The 27,221-nt window shown below is 37.8% G+C and overlaps 1 protein-coding gene across 2 annotated transcripts in view; it reads left to right on the forward strand.

Moving 5' to 3' along the window:
• The window catches only part of CNKSR2 (connector enhancer of kinase suppressor of Ras 2), a 330,096-nt gene that overhangs the window by 47,462 nt on the left and 255,413 nt on the right, over nucleotides 1-27,221 (forward strand). For both annotated transcript variants that reach the window (XM_067545020.1, XM_067545021.1), the window contains exon 3: nucleotides 21,153-21,355. In XM_067545020.1, coding sequence (XP_067401121.1) covers nucleotides 21,153-21,355 — 203 coding nt within the window. The remainder of the gene's footprint in view (nucleotides 1-21,152; nucleotides 21,356-27,221) is intronic.

Consider the following 27,221-nt stretch of genomic DNA (forward strand, 5'->3'; position numbering starts at 1 on the left):
GCTAAATGAGAGGCTTGCACATCAGCCTTAAAGAAAGACATCAGCTCATCCTAGATCATCTTCCCCTTCTCAAAGGCTAGCTTCTATTCAAATTGCAATATGAAATTGTTATATGAGAGTGCAATTATTGGTTTTGGTTGCCCTTTAAAAACAAAAGGTTCTGATATTAATCAAGTCAGTTTCCAGTGTCCCTTTCATGCAGTCCCTTAGAGTATTATAAATTACACTTTGGATGATTATTCCACTTTGTTAAAACACAAAGCTGCTTGTATTTTACAGTAAAAAGGATTAACTGTTGAAATAGTTACCTACTGTGTAAATAATATGTACACTTTTTGATGTCTGGTTATAGACAGGAATGGTATAACACTCGCTCAGAAGGTTGTCTGCATTCTCTGCTGTGGGATTGGTGCTACTACTGGGCATAGGATTATAAAATCAGAAGATAATGAGTGACTCCACTAAAATGTACTTGATTTTCCAAATTACTGGGGTTTTTAAGATGAGCTAGCTTTCAGAGCCTTAGAAGCATCTGTAGGGAAGCCTAATCCCAATGGAGCAAATCCAAGATGAAGGATTCAAGGGTTCTTCAAGAGGCTTTGTGGGTCCTGTGTATCTGCCTGACTTGGTTTTCCATGTGACCCTGTACATCCTATTGTCACATCTGTGGTGGGAGTTTGTAGGGGGGATGGGACCCAAATTAGAAAGAAGGAAATTTCATAAGACAACAAATAAGGTAGAAGATTTGGTTTTCAACATACTTGTCCCTGAGAACTTGTCCAGGTTCCCTACAGTCTGTAGAACATAAGAATAGCCACACTGGGTCAGACCAATGATCCATCTGGCCCAGTATCCTGTCCTCTGATAGTGGCCAGGTGTTTCAGAGGGAATCATCAAGTGACCCATCCCAGTGGCCATTCCCAGCCTCTGGAAAACAGCAATTCCTGCCTATCCTGGCTAATAACCATTAATGGACCTATCCTCAAGGAACTTATCTAGTTCTTTATTGAACCCCGTTATAGTATTGGCCTTCACAACATCCTCTAGCAAGAAGTTCCACAAGTAGACTGCGTGTTGTGTGAAGAAATACTTCCTTTTGTTCGTTTTAAGATTACTGCCTATTAATTTCATTTGGTGACCCTCTAGTTTTTGTGTTATGAGAAGGAGTAAATAACACTTCCTTATTTACTTTCTCCACACCAGTCATGATTTTATAGACCTCTATCATATCCCCCCTTAGTCATCAATTTCCAAGCTGAAATGTCCCCGTTTTATTAATCTCTCCTAATATGGAAGCTTTTCCATATCTCTAATCATTTTAGTTGCCCTTTTCTGCACCTTTTCCAATTCCAATACATCATTTTTTGAGATGGAGCGACCAGATCTGCTGTAGTTCAAGATGTGTTTATGGGTTTATAAAGAGGCAATATGATATTTTCTGTCTTATTATCTGTCCCTTTTCTAATGATTCACAACATTGTTAGCTTTTTGACTACTGCTGCACACTGAGTGGATGTTTTCAGGCAACTATCCACAATGACGCCAAGATCTCTTTCTTGAGTGGTACAGCAAATTTAGACCCCATCATTTTATATGTATATTTGGGATTATGTTTTCCAGTGTGCATTACTTTGCATTTATCAACACTAAATTTCAGCTGCCATTTTGTTGCCCAGTCACCCAGTTTTGTGAGATCCCTTAGTAACTCTTCACAGTCGGCTTTGGACTTAGCTATCTTGAGTAGTTTTGTATCATCTGAAAGTTTTGCCACCTCACTGTTTACTCCCTTTTCCAGATCATTTATGAATATGTTGAATAGTACTGGTCCCAGTACAGACTCCTGGGGGACACCACTATTTACCTCTCTCGATTCTGAAAACTGACCATTTATTCCTACCCTTTGTTTCCTATCCTTTAACCAGTTCCTGATCCAGGAGAGGACCGTCCCTTTTAACTCATGACCCTTTATTTTACTTAAGAGCCTTTAGTGAGGAACCTTGTCAAAGGCTTTCTGAAAAGCTAAGTACACTATATCCACTGGATCACCCTTGTCCACATGCTTGCCAAATAATTCTAGTAGATTGGTGAGGCATGATTTCCTTTTACAAAAACCATGTTGCCTCTTCCCCAACAAATCTTATTCCTCTATGTTTCTGATAATTCTGTTCTTTACTATAGTTTCAACCAATTTGCCTGGTACTGAAGTTAGGCTCACCAACCTGTAATTGCTGGGACCACCTCTGGAGCCTTTTTAAAAAATTAGCATCTCATTAGCTATCCTCCAGTCATCTGGTACAAAAGCAGATTTAAATGATAAGTTACCTACCACCGTTAATAGTTCTGCAATTTCACATTTGAGTTCCTTCAGAACTCTTGGCTGGATACCATCCAGTCCTGGTGATTTATTATTGTTTAATTTATCAGTTTATCAAATGACACCTCAATCTGGGAACGTTCCTCAGATTCCTCACCTAAAAGAGAATGGCTCAGGTTTGGGAATCTCCCTTACATCCTCAGCCATGAAGACCAATGCGAAGAATTAATTTAGTTTCTCCACAATAGCCTTCTTCCTTGATTGCTCCTTGAGCATCTTGATTGTCCAGTGGCCCCACTGGTTGTTTAGGACACTTTCTGCTTTTGATGTGCTTAAAATTTTTGTTGTTGTTACTTTTTGAGTCTTGGCTAGCTGTTCTTCAAATACTTTTTTGGCCTCCCTAATTATATTTTTACACGTCACTTGCCAGAGTTTATGCTCCTTTCTATTTTCCTCAATAGGATTTAACTTCCACTTTTTAAAGGATGCTTTTTTGCCTCTAACTGCTTCTTTTACTTTGTTGTTTAGCCCCCATGGCACTTTTCAGTGGCTCTCTTACTATGTTTTTTAATTTGGAGTATACTTAACATTGAGCTTCTATTATAGTGTCTTTAACAAGTTTCTATGCAGCTTTCAGGGATTTCACTTTTGGCACTGTACCTTTTAATTTCTGTTTAACGAACTTCCTCATTTTTGTGTAGTTCACCTTTCTGAAATTAAATGTTACTATGGTGGGCTGCTTTGGTGTCCCATCCCATCCCGCCGCCCCTCCCCCTCCCCCCGGGATGTCACATTTTATTATGTTATGGTTACTCTTACCAAGCGGTTCAGCTATGTTAACCTCTTGGACTCCACTCAGTGCTCCTCCTGTGCTCCACCTAGGATCTATATCAATAATTGTTTCTTGTCTTGTGAGTTCCAGGACTAGCTGACTCAAGAAGCAGTCACTTAAGGTGTCAAGAAACTTTATCTCTGCACCCAGTCCTGAGGTGACATGTACCCAGTCAATATGGGGATAGTAGAAATCCCCCATTATTATTGAGTTTTTTTTATTTGTATAGCCTCTCTAATCTTTCTGAGCATTTTAGTCACTACCACCATCCTGGTCAGGTGGTCAGTAGTATATCCCTACTGCCCTATTCTAATTATTCAAGCATTGAGTTACTATCCATAGAGCTTCTATGGCACAATTTGGTTCATTTACTTTTTTATTTCATTTGACCCTATGCTTTCTTTCACATATAATGCCACTCCGCCACCAGTATGATCTATTCTGTCTTTCTGATATATTCTGTACCCTGGTGTTATTGTGTCTCTTCTTTCACCAAGTTTCTGTGAAGTCTATTTTATCAATATCCTCATTTAATATGAGGCACTCAAGTTCACCCATCTTAGTATTTAGACTTCTAGCATTTGTGTATAAGCACTTTAAAAATTGTCACTTTTTAGCTGTCTTACATTATGTGATATAATTGAATGGAACTCTTTTTCACTTGACTGTTTCTCATCAGATCCTACCCATATATTTTATCCCCTTCCATTCTCTCTTCCTTACTAGGATATAGAGAATCTTCATTAATACATCCTCTCCCAAGGGATGTCTCTGTCAGAAACATGTGCTCCTCCACACCTGTCAGCTTTTCCCCAGCCCTTAATTTAAAAACTGCTTTATGACCTTTTTAATTTTATGTGCCAGAAATCCAGTTCCATTTTGGTTTAGGTGAAATCATCCTTCCTGTACAGGCTCCCTCTTTCCCAAAAGGTTCCCTAATTCTTAATAAATCTAAACTCTTCCTCCCTACACCATCATCTGATCCACGCTTTGAGACACTGCAGTTCTGCCTATCTAACTGGCCCTGCACGTGGAACTGGAAGCATTTCAGCAAATACTACAATGGAAGTCCTGGACTTCAATCTCTTACCTAGCAGCCTAAATTTGGTCTCCTATCCTTCCTTATGTCATTGGTACCTATATGTACCATGACCACCGGTTCCTTCCCCGCACTACTTGTAAGTCTGTCCTAGATATCTTAAGAGAGCTGCAATCTTCGCACCCGGCAGGCAAGTCACCATGCAGTTCTCCCGGTCATCACAAACCCAGCTATCTATGTTTCTAATGAGCAAGTCTATTATGTAGCGTTGTACCACTGTTAACAATTACACACAGTGATTGAGTGCAATAGGAGAACCTAGCCCTGAGGCATCTGAACATGTTGAAAATTGTGTGTGTGTGTTGTGCGTGCACACACACGCATGGAAATTTCCTGGGACCTGATGCAGATGTGCAGAGGGGATGTAAAGTAGGTTATCTGCTACAGGGTTGGTTTTTTTCGTTTAGACAGTGCAATGAAAATATAAAGAAAGCAAGTTTTAATTAACTCAGAAGAAACAATCGAAATTAATGTGTCTGGAGTGACTGCACAATAGTGTGTGCAAGACAGTTTGTAATTTTTTTCATAAAACCTTTTATTTACACTGAGTGAGCATAGTTTGTTATAGCTGAAATATGCTTGTTTCCTTATGTCCAGTTACCACAATTTATTTTTGAGAAAATAATATAATGGAGTTGGGTTACATGTACAAAATACGAGGAATTTGTAGTGAAATTTAAACTTCATGCATAATTCATGCTATTGTCGAGATATCTAAGAAAGATCCGGTATAAAACTAACCTTATTTAAGCAAGTGCTTAATTGATTACCTGCACCACATTTCCTAGGGTTCTCTTAATTTCAATTTCTTAACTAAAGAAAAGTACTTGAGTTTAATTTAATTTTATTGAGTTTATTAAATATCCGTAACAATAGCAACTAATGACAAAAATAGTATTGAACTGTGATTTGGCTAGCACAAACTAGAAAATTGGTTGATATAACTATTTGCATGTTTCAGACTCAAATCACACAACCACAATAGAAAATAATACTTACACCTAATCACTTTGTTTAGATTTTTGATTGAGTTCCTCAGAATAGAGCCTTACATGTGTCAGTTGGTTATCATCTCTGATGTTGCTAATACAAAAGAGGAAAAGCAATCCAAAGATAGATCACAAGACAATTTGGCCAATTACTTATTTGCCTTATTCACCAAGATCTCCTTTCCAATGGATTTATAGTAGTCAACCCTTTTAACCTGCTTTCCAAAGAATTATATTAGCCCCAGGACCTGATTAACATCCTAACTAATGTAGGTCAACTCCTATGTTTATGACAGACTGTATAGACTGAGTGCAGTTCCAGAAGTTTGCACACTTGGCCTCATTTATGTCTGTATAAACCTAGAACTTGAAAGGCAGCATGAAACCATTAACTATGATTAGGGCCCTAGCAAATTCACAGCCAGACCATGAAATCTGATCTCCCCCATGAAATCTGCCTATGGTAGGGGAAGGGGGCTCCTACCATGCGTCAGGTTCCAGCTGCTAGTCCCAGCTGGGCTGAGGAGGAACGGAACTTCCTCTTCCCCTGAAGGGGCTGCTCCTGGGGCTGGGTAAGATCCATCTCGGGGAAACCTCTCTCGGCTGCAGGAAGCTCTGTGGCTGCTGGCTGGAAGCCCAGCTCTGAATGAACATTGTGAAATTTCAGATGTAAACATCCTGAAGCTGTGCAATTGATTATTTTTAAAATCCTATAACTGCGAAATTGACCAAAATGGACATCTATGTTCTATGAACTTGTTCTTTGTTTAGAACCCAGATATACTCTTGGCCATCACAACATCCCATGGCAATGAGTTTCATGTAGTTGTGTGTTGTATGAAAAAGTACTTCCTTTTGTTTGTTTTAAACCTGCTGCTTATTAATTTCATCGGATAGCCCCTGTTTTTTTAATTGTGGGAAAGTGAACATTTCTCTATTCACTTTTTCTGCACCAGTCATGATTTTATAGACCTCTATCATATGCCTCCTTAGTCCTCTCTTGTAAGATGAACAGTCCTAATCTTCTTTGTGTCTCCTCACATGGAATCTATTCTGTACCCTTGATCGCCTTTGTTGCCCTTCTTTGAACCTTAGCCAATTCCACAATATCCTTTTTGAGATGAGGTGACTAGAACTGGATACAGTATTCAAAGTGTGAGAGCACCGTGGATTTATGCAGTGGTATTATGATATTTTCTTCTTTTCTATACCTTTTCTTAACATTCTGTTAGTCTTTTTGACCTCTGCTGCACATCGAACAAATGTTTTCAGAGAACAATCCACAGTGACTCCAAGATCTCTTTCTTGAGTGGTAACAACTTATTTAGGACCCAATCATTTTATATGTATAATTGGGATTATGCTTTCCAATTTGCATTACTTTACATTTATCAGTGTTGAATTTTGTCTGCCATATTGTCACCCAGTCACCCAGTTTCGTGAGATCGCTTTGTAATGCTTTACAGTCTACTTTGGATTTAACTATCTTGGATAATTTTGTATCATCTGCAAACTTTGCGACTTCATTGTTCGCTCTCTTTTCCGGATCATTAATGACATGCAGAACAACACACATCCCAGTACAGATCCTTGGGGGACACTGCTGTTTACCTTTCTCTGTTGTGAAAATTAGCCATTTATTCCTATCTTTTGTTTCCTATTTGTTAACCAGTTTCTGATGTATGGGAGGACCTTCCCTCTTATTCCAGGACTATTAACTTCTTTAAGAGCCTTTGGTGTGGGACCTTGTCAAAGGCTTTCTGAAAATCCAAGTACACTATACCCACTGGATCATCCTAAATCACATACTTGTTGACACCCTCAAATAATTCTAATAGATTGATAAGGCATGACCTCCCTTTACAGGAGCCTTGTTGATTCTTTCCCAACAAATTGTGTCTGATAATTATTTTGTTTACTGTGGTTTCTACCAGTTGCCTGGTCCTGAAGTTAGGCTCACCACCTTGTAATTGCCAGGATCACCTCTGAGGGCCTTTTTTAAAATCAGAGTTCCATTATCTATCTTCCAGTCATCTGGTACAGAGGCTTGTTGCAGTGATAGGTTATGTACTACAGTGCATAGTTCGGCAATTTAATATTTGAGTTCTTTCAGAACTTCTGAGTGAAAACCATCTGGTCCTGGTAGCTTATTACTGGTAAATTGACAGGTTTGTTGCGCAAAAAGGATAGCTCTGGTTTGGGGGACTGGGACTGGATTCCAGTCTCTTTGTGCAACACAGCTTGTCACACTAGCTTGCATTAGACAAGTTAAGCCATAACTGTTGAATGACAGCTGGCTTGCTCCAGTCAGAAACTTACCTTCACAAGTTGCTTTCTGTGGGACCCTTTACAATACATCCTTTGGACAATTTTGCAGTGATGTTTGCTCAAGTTCCAATTTCTTCCTCAACACTGTGCTAACTGCTGAAAAGTTCTTAGAATTTATACAAAGTTCCTCCATAATCTTTGATGCTCTGTAAACTTGTTTTAACAGTCTGTTTTACAATGCAAAGTCACTTCAAGAACTGTTGTTCTCCAGCAGGCTGGATCAGCTGTATAAATCTTCCATATCTGTTCTTCTTGTTTTAACTACAGTGGTGGGATCATGGTATATATGGCTGAGCTAAGTCTGTGCATTAACCAAACAGTTACATTTCTGATTATTCCACTTTGTGGTCAAGTGTCCATATAAACACACTCTTTGGTTTTAGTTCCTTTTATTTACTGCCTCTTTCAGCACTGGTTTATTTCACTAGCTTGTTAGCATAAGCTGCTTGATAGCAAACATTAGCCTTACTTCTTCACTTTGTCACTTAAACTAAAAGAAATCAATATAAATGCAATCCCTTTCCTCACTAACAGGATTGCTCATGAGGAACCCTGTTATTAACTATTACAATATTTTGCCCTAAGCTGCATCACTTATAGTTGGCTTCCCTGTTATACATGTTTTATTTATAATATTGGATTCCATCAAGTTCCCCATTTTACTACTGCATCTGGTGCATCATATAATATCTTAATGTTTGATATGAATTTAATTTTTAATTCATTTATTTATTTACACACAGTGAAAAGGGGAACTTTCTTTAGTTGCATCAGGGATATTCTCTTGAGAAAGTTGCATTAACTCTGAGACTGCCTCTTGGAGCAGCTAGTCCTGGAACCCACAAAGGGTGAGGCAGTTCTTGATTTAGTCCTAAGTGGCATACGGGACGAGGTCCATGCGGTGAATATAGCTGAACCATTTGGTAATAGGGTCCACAATGTGACTAAATTTAACATCCTTTTAGATGGGAAAATACTATAAGAACCTATCACAGTAGCATTTAACTTCCCCAAGGGGAACTACACAAACATGAGAATGATAGTTAAATGGAAATTTAAAAACAGTTTCAACAGTGAAATGTCTGCAAGTTATGTGGAAATTTTTTTTAAAACACTATAATAGAAGTTTAAACTAAATGTATACCCCAAATAAAAAAAAGAGCAAGAGGACTCAAAAAAAAAAAATGCCACCATGACTAAAAAACAGATTAAAAGAGATGGTTAGAGTTTAAAAAAAAAAAAAAAAGAATCCTTTAGAATTGGAAGTCAAATCCAACTGAAAGGAAAAAGAAAGGAGTATAAATTCTAATAGGTCAAGTGTAAAAGTATAATTAGGCAGACTGAAAAAGAATTTGAAGAGCAAATAGTAAAAGACACAAAAACTAGCAGCAAAAGAATTAAGTACATCAGAAGGAGAAAGCCTGCCAAACAATCAGTGTGGCTACTGGATGATTGAGGTGCTAGTGGAGCACTCAAGGAAGACAATCCTGGAGAAGTTAAATTTTTTGCATTTGTCTTTTCTGTAGAGGATATGAGGGAGGTTCTCACACCTGAACTATTCATTTTAGGTGACAGATCTGAGGAACTGTCCCAGATTGAGGTGTAAGTAGAGGAGGTTTTGGAATAAATTGACAAATTAAACAGTAATAAGTCACCAGGACCAGATGGTTTTCACTCAAGAGTTCAAAATGAACTTAATTATGAAACTGAAGAACTACTAACTGTGGTATGTAACCTATTGCTTAAATCAGCCTCTTCACCAGACTGTGAATTTTAAAAAAGGCTCCAGCGGCAATCCTGCCAACTACAGGTCAGTAAGCCTAATTTCAGTACCAGTCAAATTGGTTGAAACTATAGAAAAAGCAGAATTATTAGACATATCAGTAAACACAGTATGTTGGGGAAGAGTCACCATGGCTTTTGTAATAGGAAATCATGCCTCACCAATTCTTTGAGGGTGTCAACAAGGATGATCCAGCGGGTATTAAGTACTTGGATTTTCAGAAAGCCTTTGACAACGTCCCTCACCAAAGGGTCTTAACAAAGTATGTGGTCATAGGATAAGAGGGAAGATCCTTTAATGGATCAGTAACTGTTAAAATATAGGAAACAAAGGGTAGGACTAAATGGTCAGTTTTCAGAATGGAGAGAGGCAAATAATGGTGTCCCCCAGGGGTCTGAACTGTGACCAGTACTGTTCAACGTATTCATAAATGATTTGGAGAAAGGGGTAAAACAGTGAGGTGGCAAAATGTGGAGACAAAATAACATTATTCAACATAGTTAAGTACAAAGCTGAGGGTGAAGAGTTACAAAGAGATCTGACAGAACTGGGTGACTGACAAAACAACAACAAAATGGCAGATTAAATTCATTATAGATAGAGGTAAAAACAACGAGAATCCTGTATGACCTTAAAGACTACCAAATTTTTGTGGGCATAAGCTTTCGTGGGCTGCAACCCACTTCATCAGAGTCTCATTGTTTTTGCTGTAAACAGACTAACATGGCTACCCCTCTGGAACTTTTCACTAATAAAGGCAAAGAAATTCATATTGGAAAACGTAAATCCAACTATACATACTAAATGATGGGGGTCTAAATTAGCTGTTACCATTCAAGAAAGAGATATTGGCATCATTTTGGATAGTTCTTTGAAAACATCTGCTCAATGTGCAGCAGTCACAAAAGCTAATGGAATTTTAGGAGTCATTAAGAAAAGGATAGAAAATAAGGCAGAACATATCACAATTCTGCTATATACATTCGTGGTATGCCTACACCTTGACTGCTGCATGCAGTTCTAGTCATCCCATCTAAAAATAAATATTAGAATTGGAAAAAGTATGGAGGGGTAACAAAAATAATTAGGGGTATGGAACAACTTCCATATAAGGAGAGATTTAAAAGATTGTTCATCTTACAAAAAAAAAATGACTAGGGAGGAGATAATAGAGGTCTATAAAATCATGAATAGTGCTGAGAAAGTGAATAAGGAAGTGTTATTTACCTCTTCACGTAACACAAGAAGTAGGAGTCACTCAAATAAATTACTAGGTGCTGTGTTTAAAAAAGACATAAGGAATTACTTCACAAAATGCCCAGTCAACCTGTGGAACTCATTTTCAGGGGATGTTGTGAAGGCTCAAAGTATAACTGTTCGAAAAAGAACTAGATAAATTCATGGAGGATAGTGTCCCCAATGGCTATTAGCCAAGATGGTCAGGGATGAAACCCCATACTTTCCATGTCCCTAAGCCTCAGACTGCCAGAAGCTGGGAGTGGACAACAGGGGATGGATCACTCGATAATTACTTTCAGATGGTATAAACTGGCATAGATTCACTGATTTTTACAGCAGCTAAAGATCTGGAATGAAGATCGGTAACCTAATGAAACTATCCTTGAAGTGCAATCTATTCATGGAGAATGTGGTGGTGGGGAAAGGAAACCACTCTGAAACAAGAAATAATAAATATTTTTTACTTTGAGTCTTGCATGGGTCACAGGGAAAGTAGCAGATACAGAGTGCTTAGAAACTCACTTAATGTCAGTTGCTTTAATTGCTATGACTGGTACTAGAACTGAGTTACATTCTTTGCATTTAAAATTGCGAATCTTGAGGATTAGTGCACACAAAGCATCATTGTGATTTGTCAGAGAAAATATTGATGTGCACCCATTATGAAATTAGTTACTACTAACATGAAACATTTATATGCAAATGAATGGAAAAATAGAGCTACTTTACTCACGAATGATTCCTCTTAAGAGTACATTTTTTGTCTTAATTTCATCTTCTGAAACCATTTCTTAGAAATTCTTTTCCCTGCCTTTATCACTAGTTAGAGCTCAAAATTACATTTGTCAATAATGGTGAACATTAAACTTAATCACCACTGTGCTATTGAGAGAACATTTCCTTTAGGAATGGAAGTTCATATGTACTAAAGTTAAGATTTATTGGCAATATCGTCTTGTTCTTAGGAGTAAAATCATTTATCCCTTTTATTATTAGCCTTTATAAGCTACAGTTGCATTCGTATGGCTGTTTTTCCCCTATCTTTGGCCTGAGCTTCCTTCCTGCCAAGAACTAAATGACAGAATCAAAAGTCCATAACTGGTCAATCAAATAAGGAAGTAAAAAAGGGATATCTCCAATAGCCCACATAGGTCATTTTGAAACATTTGTATTGCTTTTCTAAGGTGTAGTTGGACAGTTCACTTAGAACCTTGCAGGAAAACCATGTTACTGACAAAGGCCCAGATCAGCCCCCTGCCCTCAAAATTACAAAAACAGAGAAACCATGATCAGAGGCCTCAAGAGATGAAAATCTCAATGAGGGGAGGATTTCTTTGTGGAGATAACCCGTGCACACATTCCTCTCAGGCCTCCCTCTTCTTGGGAATAAGGCCATGCAAACTGCAGCCAAACCTGATGGATTCCCAAGGATCTGTGGGAGGCCAGGCCATCTGGTTGGAGGCTGTGTTCATGCATGGACTTTGAGTTTGGTGGTGCTATTGGAATATGCCACTTTGAACTCCTTATGGCCCCATCTGGCACCAGGACTCCTGAGAGCAGGCTTTGGGGGAAAAGATCATACAGTGCAAAGTTATATTACCTTTTATAGAGAAATTCTGAAGGGAACTGGTGGGGATAATGTTTCCCTTTTGCCTTTGTTTATGTTCCCCTAGTCCATCCAGTCTCCATTCCTTCCCTACGTATGTATCTCAAACCCATGTAGAAGGGAGGATGATAGCACTGTGTTATCATCTGATTTCCCTTTCTGGGGACAAGTAGGCCTGTGCACAAAATTGCCTCTTCCTCCCCCTCCATGTGAAGTTAAGGAATTTACAGTCTGTGTTGTGGATCTGAATCTTTATTTATTTATTTTGGTAGCTGCTTTTTGTATAGGCTGCTTATGAGAGTTGGGGGAACTTTAAAAAGGTACACACCCATTCAAAGGAATTGATGTTTAAAAAAGTCCATTATGGAATAACTGTTTTAAACTGATATCACATTTGTGACACTGCCAATGGTTTTACTTCTTCTTTAAGATAGCAGTTTGAGATCTGGGTGTGATGTTTACTAGTGTACGTCATGTAGCATTCTGACACGCTAAATTATAGAGGAATGACAGCAATCGGCTAACTAGGACCACAGTGTTTATTTGAGAGAACATAGAGGAAAAATAGGGATATTAGTGCTTTGTTTTATGGATTGTGATTGAATTGGACTAACAAAATTATTGTATAAATGTTTTATTAGTGATAATCTTCAGTGTCATAAGCAGAACTGGCTTTGAATGATACGGAAGGATGATGTGCTTCTTAACCTTTGTACTGGCATTTAAAGACCCTGGGAGAGATGGCAGGGGATTAGAAATATATATTGTAGATCAGTGTTTCTCAATTAAATTTGTCCACGGAACCCTTTTGAACTCCATAAATAATTGCGGAACCCCCCAAACTCTTAACACCAAACGTCAGCATTTCTCAATTAAATTTCACTTAAATTACACTTGCACTAGATTCCCTCCGCCGACAAATCCGGGACATCTTCCCTTTTTCGGCGGCGCAGTGAACAGCTGCTCTCGACGGCGGAGAACAACTGAGTGGCGGCACGGAGATCAGCTGCTTGCGGAACCCTAACAGTGGTTCCGTGGAACGCCAGTTGAGAAACACTGTTGTAGATGAAGCTAGTAGCAATGCCTGTGGTTAAGGATGCCCAACACTTCCCATTATAATAGCCCGCTTTTGGTTGTTTATATGTTTATAAGTTTGCCAATATCTAACCATTTGGGCTGAAATTGTCAGCAATGGCTGTTGCCCCAACCTTTTTTTGTTTTTATTTTCTGTTTCAGCTAAAATGGTTCAGTCATTTCTGAGAACAAAGCTTGGGGAAAGTATTGTTTGCCTATGTTAACACACACACACTTTGCAACCATTTCATTTCATCAAGCATCTCCTTGCTTTGCAGCAGACTCAGAATTTGGCAAGGTGATTGCCCTGGTGTCATGACACTGTCCTTGCAAAAACTGACCCAGATTTGGTCACATTTTAAGTCTCTGAAAACCTCAGTTTGCACATGCTCAATAGAGACTTATTCACTTTGGCAGCTAAGCTCTCCTCCATTGAAGCTATCTGTACTGAGCATGCTCAATCTCCACCAAGCAATTCTTCAGCCTGGGATTTCAGGGACTGATCAGGACTTCCCCTGCAATTGCTTCTCCTAGCTGTCTGGGTCCCCTGTGGCACTGGGCACAGGAACTGAGTGCAAGCAGACTGTCTTTTCTGTGCTCTATCATCACCTTCTAGTGAAGTCGAGAAGGAGGAGGCAGCTACACTGGAATGCAGAGAGGTGAGTATTGTGATGGGATGACAGAGAAAGAGAGGGTTCCAGAAACTAAAAGAAGTAGGGGGACAGGAGCTGGTGGGGGTTTGGATAGAAGCGAGGAGGAGTGAGGCTAGGGGCACAGGGGCAGAAGGGTCTGTAACCATCAGACTACATACTACCCTCTAGAACCTGGAACTGAACTCAGAAATCCTGAGTCTTTACATTCCTCTGCTGTCAGCAAATAACTAATCCCAGTAGCAAAGTATGTATCTCACCTCTTCTCTCTTGTCTGCTCCACATAGACGATAATAGCCTACTACAGCTACCATTTACTCTGTTACTTCAAATGATAGAGGTTTGCATCGAAAGATCCAAACCTTGCTGATAAAACATGTGGTATCAATATTTCACATGATGGAATTTGCTTGCTTTCTTTTAACATAATTTTTTTTAAAGAACATTATGAGGGCTGCAAAGTCAAGCACTCAGAAGTTGGGAAATGCCAGAATTAAGATTGCCCATGAAACCTTAATTTGGCCCCTCTGTGCATTTGTATTATGTTGCAGTCTTTAATTATACAATCACACAGAATGTTTTTTTTTTTTTTTTACAAGACACTGCCTCATTCAGAGAATGGGTTAAATAATAATTGAAAGGAAAGAAAATGTATAAATTCATCCTTGCAAATTTTATTCATATCAAGAAATGTGAGGCATAATCAAGAAGTTACATTACATTCCTAATATGTAATTTATTATTTCGGATATAGTGCATTTATCTTGTAGACTTTAGCATTTATATTTTCAAAAGGCTGTCTTGATGATTTAAATTAAAAGCATTTTTTAAAAAAGATCCACAATTACCCTTGTCTTTTAAAAATGTCTTAGGTGTAATGGCAAATATTTGCCAGAGAAAAATATTTTTTCTCCTTTTGTCCTTCATTCAGCTGCTGCTGCCACCGCCACTTCCAGGTGGGAGGCAGCAGCTCAATACATCACCATCAGTGAGGTTCTGTAGATTCTTGCTCTGGTTCTGTTCCTGTTTTTTCTTTTGCCTCAAGCAGAGATTTTGCAGTAATATCTATTCCTACTCCTGTGTTATTTAGAGTAATTATATCCTTTGTGGTTTGGGTAATGCTTATTTTTCACCTAAACCAAATAATTTATTAGGTGTTTCTGGTTTTTGTCCCTTTGGGAAATGCTATCCCTTTTTTTAACATCTACCTATAAGGGGTAAAGATTTCTGCAGGTCAGAACCACCTGTATCACTTTGTGGGTAGAACACATAATGGGACTACTAGTTGTCTATACTAGAGAGTTCAAATAAATCTACATAGTAGCAAAGCCACTTTGGTCAGTGGATATGTAAACTTCTCCACATGCATTGCAGCAGCTTTTTGTGGTGAAGGGAAGAAGCAGTGGTTGAGGGAATTATGCAAGATGGCTATATGGTCCTTTCTTGACCTTGTAATGTTTTTAAAATACATGTAAGGGACCTTGATCTCAGATGTGCTCAAAGACATCAGGGTAATAGTGCCAATGTAAGAAACCATGATCCACCCATCTATTTTAAAGGTCTGTGAAATTGCTACAGGGCCTGAGGCTTGGATTCCCAGCTTGAAACTGGTGTGCTGATAGAGCAGATATAGTGGGATTAACACTATAACTGTACACCAGTTTGGAACATCCAGCCTTTCTTTCTACCAACGCTGTGGAGTGAAGTGCTTTAGCCGGTTAGCAAATGTTCAGCTAGTTTTTCTTAGGTTTATGTTTATGAAGTGGGCTTTTTTGTTTTGTTTTGATAGTTAAGCAACTTTGTTCAACCTAGTCCAAAATGATCCAAAGTAGTCCAAAGCTAGTTCAAAATTAGCTTCCAAAGATTAATTTCCCCCTCATGTTATCAAATGGCACAGAGCATCTGCAGGCAGAATGAGTAGGTCGGTGCCCCCCACAAAATATAGAAATAATTGGTGGTGATTGGTGCTGCTGCTTGTCAATTTGAGGAGAAAGGAGCTGCAATTCATCACTCACAAACTGTCATATGAAGATGTAGAAAAGCAATTAGCAGGTAAAATGTCTATTAATAGACCCCATAACCTTTAACTCAAACACCTGCTGGTAAGCTGCACGGCTTTCTGTTATAGTTTAGTTTCATTAGGTTCTTGTTTTCTGTTTGTTATAGAAGACTCCATTAGAGCCATTGCAGTGTTGTGGTATGATTAGGATAACTCCTGTTGGAATGCAGTTCAGTCATTCATGGTTTTCATTTGTGAAAACAGATTTCTGAACTTGTTTAATTTCTGGTATTCTAATCCTGTTTGCTTTGATGTAAAAGTGAAGAATTGACCAGTAATGCATGTTGTTATTAGTATGAATTATTTGCATTATAGTAGAACTCAAGGCCTAAACCTTTGATTGGAGTCCCATTGTGCTAGGCACTGTACAAGCATATAACTGCCTTAAAGAGCTTACAGCTTAAATAGACAGGCAAAGGTGGGAGGAAAAGAAAGATGAAGTGACTTGTCCAGATTGTCTCAGGTAGGTTAGCAGCAGAGCGAGAAGTAGAACTAAAGTATACTGACCCCCAGTCTAGTGCCCTATCAACTAGTCCATACTGCCAAAAGAACATAAAAGTAATTTGCATTTTTTAAGGTTAGCTATAAAGATCTGGTAGCTGGTTTAAACAAGAATCTCAAGAGCAAAGATACTTTTGAGTATGGTTGCATCGTCATCTTCATCTTTTTGTTATTGTTTTTACTCTTAGATTTTGCCAGTTTCCAAATGTTGACTTGAACATTTACATACTGCAAGTACTAAAATAGTCTGTGAATGGGGATGCATTAAAGATGTAGTACTCTAGAAGAAGAGGTGAAAAAGACATTGTCTGAATCATTGGAGTATAATTAGTTATCTTTGTACTCCATTGTGTTTATAGCTAAAGTATAAACATATATAAGAGAAATGAGAAAAATGAGCAGAAATTTAAAAAAATTAATTACATTTCTGAAGAAATGCAAGTCAATTTGTGGAATAATAATTCTAAACAGAGATACATAGTATAATGGAAGAGAAATGCGAAGGAAATGATGTGTGATGGTGAACAGAAAATGAATATAAGCTTGCAGTTACAAGACATTTTGTTTTGATTTATATGGAGAGGCTTAACCCAATAGATCATGGAGCTGATAGTCCCTCTGTTGTGATGTTATGACTGCATTTAGAACTCTTACCATGCACAGTTAGGGCAGCACAATACAAGCAATATTATTCACGGTCAATCTTCAAGTGCAAATTCTCTAAAACAAAGGGTATGAAAGGTTTGGAAAAGTTGAGGTGCATTGTCTGAAGGATTGATAAGAAAACATAAACCTGCATTGCTTAGTTTGAAGACGACTAAGAGGTGATTTGAAACCACATTCGGCTGCTTGACTGCATCGTCACTAATGATGAACGGCCAAGTGTGTGTGTGTGTGTGTGTGTGTGTGTGTGTGTGTGTGTGTGTGTGTGTGTGTGTGTGTGTGTGTGTGTGTGTGTGTGTGTGTGTGTGTGTAAAAATATATTTTTAAATGATTTCTCAACATTAAAAGTTTGTTGTGGAGATACTAGTCCCTTTATTATTTGAGGAATACTACTTACCAGCATAAACCATTCCCTTCCTTTAACTTTACCAAACCAGGTCGATCTGCATGAAATTTCACATGCCAGGTATACCGATGTAGCTGCGCCATTGTAAGATCGCTTGTGTAGCTGCTCTGTGCTGACAGGAGAGAGATCTCCTGTCGACATAATAAACCCACCTTAACGAGCCATGTCAGCTATGTTTTTTTCACATCCATGAGTGACATAAGTTTTGCCGGCATAAGTGGTAGCGTAGACATGGCGAAAAGTCCATTGTAACTGTCTTTGTTTCCTGTATTGTTTGTGGCAAATTGAGCCAGATATATGGGAGGGATGACAAGACAGGAAAGAGATGGTGGTCAGTTCTTCACCCTTTTCCTTATGTGTCTTAAGTAGAGCTGAGTGAATATTTGGTTTAGGGGCTGAACCAAAAAAATTCAGGGAAAAAATTTTTCAACTGAAACTGATTTTTCCCCCCAGTTTTTCTAGCTGAAACAAAATAACCAAAACACTTTTGTTTCAGGTCAAACAATTTGTTTGAACAGAATTTAAATCTTTTCAGGCTTTTTGTTCATTTTGGGCCATTTTCAGGTGTCTCATTTCACCTTTTTATTTAATTAAATAAAATTTGAAACAAAACAGCATTTTGATATGAAATACTTCAGTTCAAAATGGTCAAAACACAGTTTTTTTGACTTTTTTAAAAAAGTATTTTTCTGGCCAAATCTGTTTGCTGAAATGGACCTGTATTTGTGAATAATTTTGATGCCCTGAAAAAAGCATGTATCAGCAAATTTACTATTCACCAAAAATAATTCTCCAAGTCCTAGTATTATGCTTATCATGTCTCTCAAATTACTTGTGCATAGCAAATCCATTTTTATTGTCTCTGTTGTCCATTGATAACTGGTGTCTTTAATTAATTTAGTAGGGTTTGGTGAGGTAATTAATTACTGTCAGTCCTTTTGCTGCATTATAAAGCATGCATTGCTTTTTCCATGTTAATTTTAATGTCATTTTAGAAGGTTTTTGTTCTTACACTCTAAATCTGTTTATCGTACAATTGGTATAGAATCTTTAAATAACGGAGAAAAATGATTGCCCTCAGTATACTGTTTGTTTAATCAAGAATTAAGTTACTTTTTAAGGGATTGTGTATGACGGGAAGAACAATCAGCAACTGTACAATTAAGAATAAAGTATTAATGTTTCTTCAGTCAGACAATATGTGATGGGTCAATAGATAAGATTGGCTTGAAGTCTCTGATTCTCAGGGTTGAAACAGTGATGTGTGTGTGGTTTATTTTTAAATCCCCCTACATTATTCAAATAGTTTTAAAGTTCAGTTCTGCTGTGAAAGGTCAATGTTTAGTTGATGAATGGCTTCATGTAAAAAGAGGCTCTGGCCAGGATGATGGGAGACATGCACGAGCTCTTAGGTTGCTCCCTTCTGGCATGTCATAACACTCCCCAGGAGCAGAGACTGTGTGACCAGCCAAAGGTGTAGGATAGAAAGGGCAGCCAGTGGTGAAAGGGCCCACGGTATATGTATGGTCAGGGAATGGTTGCAGGAGACAGTTTCTTCATGTGGAACTCAGCCCCAATGGAGCTGTCTTCTTTCTACTCCATCACTCTGTCAACAGTACCTAATGGAAAACTGTCCTGGCAATAAGCAGCAGGAACAAGTATGAACTCCCCTTTCTAATAGTACTGGAATGATTTGTTAAGACCCATGCATTTTAATAAAGTTATGCTTTGAAGTTATCCCTAGGAGCAAATTATATAGACCCTAACTACCTCCTCCCTTACTCACAGGATGGTTACGATCTATATAATTTGAAATACACTTCAGACACAAGGGTAAGAGATTAAGTTGTTTTATAACTGATTCCTCATTATTTTTGGCAAAAGTTGGGTTATTGATGAAATAGCAGAAAATGTTGGGTGACATTACTCTATTAATAGTTGCTGAAAACCTGTGTGGTCACATAAGTGGAATGTGGGTAAGAAAGCAAAAAATGGATGAGAACTTAAAAATTGGATAGTAAGAGGCCATGAATTCCGGAGATGGAACCTGTTGACATTCTAAAGAAGAAGAGCTCTCAAACATGCTTGTAGCTGTTTCCATCACTTCACAATGACTCTTCAGACATTATAGGCTGCACTGTGAGTTTGGGGATTATTATGTGTGCTAGTTGTGGTTGTGTGTGGGTGATTGTGTTGATTTGTGTGGGTTGTGTTGTGCTGGGAGAGTTGTGGAGAATGAGGGGTGTGTGCTGAAGTGAGGGACTATGTGTGTTTGGGGTTATTGTGTATGCTGGCTTCGTGTGTAGGTGGTTGTGTTGTGCTCGGAGAGTTGTGTGTGTGTTGCATGCTGTGGCAGTTGGGCACACAGATATGGCAGTTTGTCCAGGTAATGCACCATCCGTGCAGTCTCGTCATACAGCTATTGAAACTGTTGCATGCAAATTAGCTGTAGAGTAAGGATGGTGATGAGTTGAGTTACCTCTGATATCTCAGTGGTCTAGGACTCTTGGCATGGCATAGGTACATGTCTTACTGTAGCCGTATAGCACATGGGTACAATTTGTAAAGTGAAAATGGCTGAGAGCTTAAAAATTGACTGGTAAGAGGCTTTGAAACCCAGTGATGATCCAGCCTGGTGATATTCTGAACAAAAAGCACTCTCAACCATGCTTGTAGCTGCTTCATTGGCTTCACATTGAGTTAACAGGCATTTTAGGATTCAGAGTGACACCCAGAGTGACATTCCTGGATTTTGTTGTATAGGTACAGCTAATATGAATTATATATGAAAATTATATTTCATTTTATGATGCATTTTTCAATGATGCAATATTTCTGTAAAATGGAAGGATTACCAAATTTTTGTCATCAATGAATATTGCTGTATAATTCAGAGCATATTTGCTACATATTGGAGCAGTCTCTAATTTAAGCCTAAAGGGTTGCATAGTACAAGGGACTACAGTACAGAATTTGGCTTTCTAATTGGAATGTAGTTAATAATTCTGTTAAGGAATGAGGCAGAATTGTATTATGCTCACTGTTTTGTAGTTCTGCTATACTGCTAATAGGGGTAAAAAGGAGTAAAAACTCACTCTTTTCACTAATGTCAGCAAATGTGATTTGGAATACACCAGGTCAGATTTGAATGCTGAGTAGTATCTTGCTATAGAAGTAGTCCCATTGAAAATGGACTACTTGTAAAGTATTGTTTAGGATGAGTAAGGGTATCAGAGTCTGTCCCATAGGCATCAGATCTGTTGAGTAGTAATGCACTGCTTTTACATAACCACTTTTCATTGCAGAAGCACATTTTAAATGATTTTTTCCCCAATGGTAGCTCTGATTGTTTTTTAAACACACAAGTTTTATACTTTAACACAGTTAAAAGATGAATTACAATTTTGCTTTTTTTTCCATTTCTGTTCTGTATCCTGTAGAAACAGAACATGCCAGGAACAAAGATAAATTCCTGAGTAGGCATGTTCCTGCCTTAATTACCAGGAATGGCTAAGTTTCAAAAGAATAAAAGTATTATTGCTATTTCTCAGTACTTTTTGCCAAGATGTAGAACTAACTTTCTTTTAATCTTATTTCTTTTAAATGCAGAACTATGGTTTGGAAACAGAAAATCTAAAAACCCTTTCTCACAAGCTGAACGCATCTGCCAAAAATCTGCAGAACTTTATAACTGGGAGGAGGAGGAGTGGTCACTATGATGGCAGGACCAGCCGAAAATTACCAAATGACTTCCTGACATCTGTGGTGGATCTGATTGGAGCAGCTAAAAGTCTGCTAGCTTGGTTGGACAGGTAAAATCTCCCAAATGTTTCACAGGTAACCAGTTCATGCACACACCCAAAACAAACCTTTTAATATAATTTTATATTGACTTTACAGTGTAAGCTAAATCCACCAGTTGACTTTAAAGAATGGAAATTGATCTTTAAAAAGATGAAGCTTTAGCATGCAGGTTGGACTGCACTTGGTACCATATTTTTTAAATGTACAATGACACTGGCTCATCTGGAATTGAATATTACGGCAAAAATAGATAAGGCAAATTGATGAATTTTTGTATTGATGCAAGGGCAAACACTTTTAAATGAATGGCTTAATTCAAACAAGTTATTTTGATATTTATTGCACTAGTAAAATTGTTTAATCTATTCGTTATTGTACCAACATTAATATCTAGTTTCACGATATCTATGTTGCAGTTCAGGATTTACATGCAGTTACGGAATGTTTTTGAAGCTCTAGACACAACTTGAACTTTTCTGATCAGCTGCCTTCTGATGTTACACTCATAGGGCCTAATCAAACTTCAATGACTTCATGGAAAGACTCCCACTGAAATCAGTGAATCATTTCCTTATTTATAATAATTTGCAAATGTTCAGGACTAACAATGACCTGCGTCCTACATTTCTATGTTCAAATTTTATTCATCATAGCACTGAGACTTTCCAGGTATTAAAGATGATGATTGCAGTTCCTCAAGTGGTTAAAATGATTCTGCTTTTAGGCATATGCCTTTATAAAATAACCTCATAAGTCATTTTGTAGTCAACCATAAATAGGCTTCTTGTCTTGTCTTGATCTGAATATGTAGTTGGTAAAGGGCAGTCCATATCCATCAACTGATGCTGTGATACACTCTCAACTAATCAAAAAAAGTGGGTGGGGGAGGGTGGAAGAGTCTGAAAATCCAGATTTTTTTTTTCTTTTTGTCAGGAAAATTATCTTTGTTCCCTAAAATAAACTCTCTGGATAGAAGTGGTTTGTTTTAAGTGAGGTATGTACTAGTCCATCTTTTAAGAATGTATTCTTCAAAGTCCTGCTTTTGCTTTAGGAACTGTAACTGCCATTGATTGTTTTTCTTGAAGTTTGAAAAGACTGGCTTAAACTTGGGAAACAGGTAATGGAAAACAGACTTTTTGCAGTTTAAGGAATAATTGTTGGCTATAGTGTAAATAACATAGATACTGTGTTTTGCTCTAAGTTTGTCAATAGCATTACAACCAGGATTTTAAAAAATGGGTGCCTCATGTTGGACATCTAAATCCATATTTAGGCACCAGGAGAGCTAATGTTTCTTAGTGGATAGAGCACTGAACAGGACTCAGGAGACCTGGTTTGTAATCTGGGCTCTGCTACAAGCCTTCTGGGTAACTTCAGGCAAGTCACTGTGCCTCAGTTTTCCTATACAATAGGGATAATGATACTTCCCTGTTTTGTAAAGCATTTTGAGCTCTCTTGATATAAAGCCCTATGTAAGAGTTGGATATTATTATTATTTAAAAGTATAACCTAGTTTTGCAAAAGGCAGAACCTCTGGAAGCTCCCATTGACTTGGCAGTTCTGCATTTTCGAAAAGCAGGTTGTTTATTTAAATACCTAAACATAGACGTAAGAGCTCAATTTAGACACTATTTAAAAAAACTATCTTTACGTTTTATGGTTTGTATTATTCATTTTGAAATGTTTTCTGATTTCTGATATGTTGCATTTACAAAAGCACATTAATAGTTAAGTCTCTGTTGAGTATAACATCTTTGAAGGCACCTTTATTTTTAAAAGGTACACTTCAAACTTACTTTCGATTTCTCTAGTTTTAACTTGTCTTTTTAAAATAAGTTAGCTCTTCTTTGCTGAGGGTTAATTATAAATACTTTAAGATCTAGCAATCTTAATCTTCAATGATGCCAATAACATCAGGCTACAATTTCCTGCTTACCTGCTGCAGCACATTACAACTTGTACTATAATTACACATGCTGTTGCACCACTCCTGCCACTTAAAATGTGTGTGAGACTTGAAATGGGTCCATAAGATGGTTGTGTAATATGAAATGTAGGGTTTTTAATTGAAAATGTTTTAAAATAAATTCACTTTTTATTATTTCTAAAATGTAATTGCCCTAGCTATTGTAAAGTGTCCATTACACTTGTAGTGCTATTGATTTTAGTTTATAATGTAGATGTTCTACACTTACTGATGGCAAGAGTCTTAGAAGGTGATGAGTTCAGCTGACAATTGATTTCTCTGCCTCTATAAACATAAACTCCGGATGAAAACACACATGCTCTCATGCTTTTTCTTGACTAATCAGCTTCTGAAATCCAAATTCAACATAATTGGAGCACTAATGTGTGACAGGACATCTAAGATTGTGCCAAGATTGCATACTTTAGGATTAGACACAAAGCCAAAGGCCCCCTGATAAGCGTGGTTGTGGCCCAGCAATAGGCCTGTCGTGCCTTACTGAAATTGCAATAAGGTTGTTTAGAAAGGCAGCCACATTATATCAATCAAGGATAATACAACAGACAAACAAAAGAAAATTGAGGGAGTTAATAAAATCAGCTTAAAAACATAGATCCCAATTTTACTTTCTGTTACTGGCCCTTTTGAGCTCATCTCAAACCATGGCTGCTCCGCGCCTCTGAAAATGGAATCTCAAGGTGTTTCAAATTAGACACTCAGAAACTAGGGCAGCCAAAATGAGAGGAAAATGTTGTCTTTAGTACCTGAATGGGGCTTTCTAGAAACGATATTTGAATTTCACTCGGATATACAGTAAACATATATTTTGAAGATGTACATAATGTAAAAATTCTTGTGTATTGTTTTTGTGAAAGTATAAGATTTTCTTCTAGTATATATTATTTTTCATTCAGCAAGTCCATTTTTCCTCTTTCAGATGTCCCAAGGGGGCAGGTTAATGGTTATTTATTGTTTTTCCTCAAGAGCATGAACATCTGGGGATCCATCGGGTTCTGTTACTTCCTGTTAAATGGCTACTGGAGCCTCTCGGGGGAGATAGCAAGATTTTTTTCCTTTTACACAGATATGGTTTTGTTCCTGTTAGTTCTGACAGTCAAAGATGAGCCCCAAACTTTGCTGTTTCATAGTTACTATGATGGTTGGTGCTACCTAAGATAAAATGGGATGAATTTTTCTGTTGAATAGTTCTAGCAGTATTTATTGATGGGTTCTCTCAGTGGGAGTGTTTTTCTAGTGTTTCTTTATGGCCTTGAAGACCTGAAGACATATTCTATATGATGCCTATAATGCCAGTCTGGCTGAAGCATCTGAATGCTTCTCAAGGCTAGCCCCAGGGAAATCTGCATTTTATATCAAATCTTATTTTCCATGTAACTTCACGACTGTGCTTTCAGGCCCAAGAGAGGTGTGAGGATGTATGTGATTAAGTTGGCATAGACTTGCCCCGTATAAAGTGAAAGTGAGGGAGGCATCTAGGTGAAAGGGTCAGAGTTATTAGAATGCCTCCCTTCTGACAATAGTTTGCAGCCATGGGGCGATTTGATATATTTTTGTCCTTGGACAGCTATGGCTCACAGCACCTATATCCTGTGCAAAGAAATCAATTAAAAGGAGTAATGTGGACATTAATCCAGTGATCCATGCCATTGTAACATCCTGGCTGGATGACTGAGATGCACATCTACCTGGGGCCACACTGGAAAAAGCAACTAGTGGCTCCAGCTGATTCTAAATACAGTGGCTTGCTTCTTTGGTGGAGAGCGTATAAAACTTGAGCTCCATTTCTGTCCTAGCAATTAGTTCATTGGTTGTTGTTGTTGGTTACAACCTATAAACACCTAAATGGTCTGGGCTTATTTATCTGAGAGATTGCCTTTTCCCCCATGGTATGTTGAGACTTGTGATCTATTGGGTTACTCTCACTGGTGGTTTCCAGTGTTAAACGGACTATGGCTAGTATCAGGCCATTCTTTGTGGAAGATCCATTCCTCTAGAATCTGCTTCTTCCAGTGACTGATCAGAACCAGAGATCAATGAGCATCAGGGCATAGTTTACAATTTCTATGTTTGCCAAGTTTTTAAAGTTTTGCTTTAACTTAAATAGTAGGGATTGGGAGTTCTGGCAGAAGGCCTCCAAACCTCCATTTCCAGATGGGTCAGTCTAGCTGTTTTAGGCACATACATGAGAATATAACCCAGATACCCCGAAAAGTATCGGGGCATTAAGATGGTTATGGTTTTCTTACCTGAAAACTTTGACTTCCCTCTTTTTCTTCCCAATCCATACAATTCTCTTCTGCTTCTAGAAGGGGCATTATTCTAATGTGTTATCATCATGTTTTTTAACTCTTTTCCCTGTTCCTCACATCTTTTGCCTGTTAGGTCTTTGTTTTCTTAAAAACATCTTTGGGCATATTTTAGGTGCCCACTGGCTTGAAATACGGGCCTTGGAAACCAAACAGCTGCCTTGAATTGCTGATTGCTGTTGGCTCACATCAAGCCTTTGGTCAAATAGTATTGCCCCATATTTATGGACATATTTTTATTTAAGGAAATATGTTTAGATATTACAGAATTATTATGTTGTGGCCATCTGGGTGTCCCATACAATTACTGTTAAAACCTATCTCAAAGTTACTGTAAGCCATTGTTTCTGCAGTCACAGGAACTTATTTTCTCTTGAGATTATTAATATATGGCATCATTATAAATTCATCTTATCTATCACTGCAGATTCCTGGTTTTTTCTGTCTTATAGAACTGATGCATTCTGTCCTGTAGAGTGGAGTCTTTTGTGCTGTGTCTGTCTGTTTGGATATACCGAATTACAAAGATCACCTGTTGTATCCCTTGAAATATGTGTTAACTACTTATGCTAAAATCTGTTGCACCTTGTATTTAACTGTGACACTCTGAGTACCTTTTCCAGACCTGTAAAAGAGCTGTATGTAGGCTTGAAAGCTAGTTTTTCTCATCAACAGAAGTTGGTCCAATAAAAGGTATTACTCACCCTCCTTGTCTCTCTAAAGATCACCTGTAACTGTCCTGTGGAAATTTCTCATCATTTCTATTGAATGACAATCTACTAGCCATAACACACAGCCTTAAAAAATAGAGGCACTTCTTTTTTTTTGTAAATTAAAAATCTCTCTGAAATAGGGGAGAAGGAAAAAAAAACAATTAAACAAGCACTTTAATTACATTGACAAAGCACTGCTTTTGTGTTTCTGGCCATGAAGCAACAAAGTTATAGATAAGAGATCTGAAGACAGGTGAAACAGCCACTGTAATGAGTAAAGAATGCTATTTTACACGTTCTTATTAAAATGTTCAAAGGAAAAAAACAGGCAGACGAAAGATCTAGGAAAATTGGAACACTGGCAATAAAAAAAAGCTCTGTTGAAAGGAAAATAAATTAACTGGTTAGAGAACTGTTAAAAGGAATGAGAAAATGACAATAAAACATTCACCTTTCAAAAATCAACTGCAGAAAACAAAGAGGGCTGAGGCAGTCTAAATGTAAAAGATTACAAATTAAATAGAAAATAAAACTAAGGTTAAAAATTGTGTGCACTGGAGATAAAAATAAAATTCAGGAAAACTAGAGTGGAATCTTATATTTCAGAATGGTAGGGATAGAGAGCAAAATCTCAGTGAAGTGTGATTATGGCCCCACAGTACCAATGCATAGCAATTCTATGGTTTAAAGCCATTTCGTACAAACAATAAGTTCCTACTCAGTGGATTAGTGTATCTGATCATATCTACTGACTTTATTGAAAAAGTACATTTTTATATCTGTTAGCCCTGAAAATCCCTTTTAGCAGAGCCCTGGTCTACACTTACCTGGAGATTCAGCGGCGGTTGATAAGAGTTATGCAAACTGC

Source organism: Emydura macquarii, unplaced genomic scaffold (assembly GCF_026122565.2).
Source record: "Emydura macquarii macquarii isolate MOO-44397 ecotype Brisbane River unplaced genomic scaffold, CSIRO-AGI_Emac_v2 contig_1043, whole genome shotgun sequence".
Classification (NCBI taxonomy): domain Eukaryota; kingdom Metazoa; phylum Chordata; order Testudines; family Chelidae; genus Emydura; species Emydura macquarii.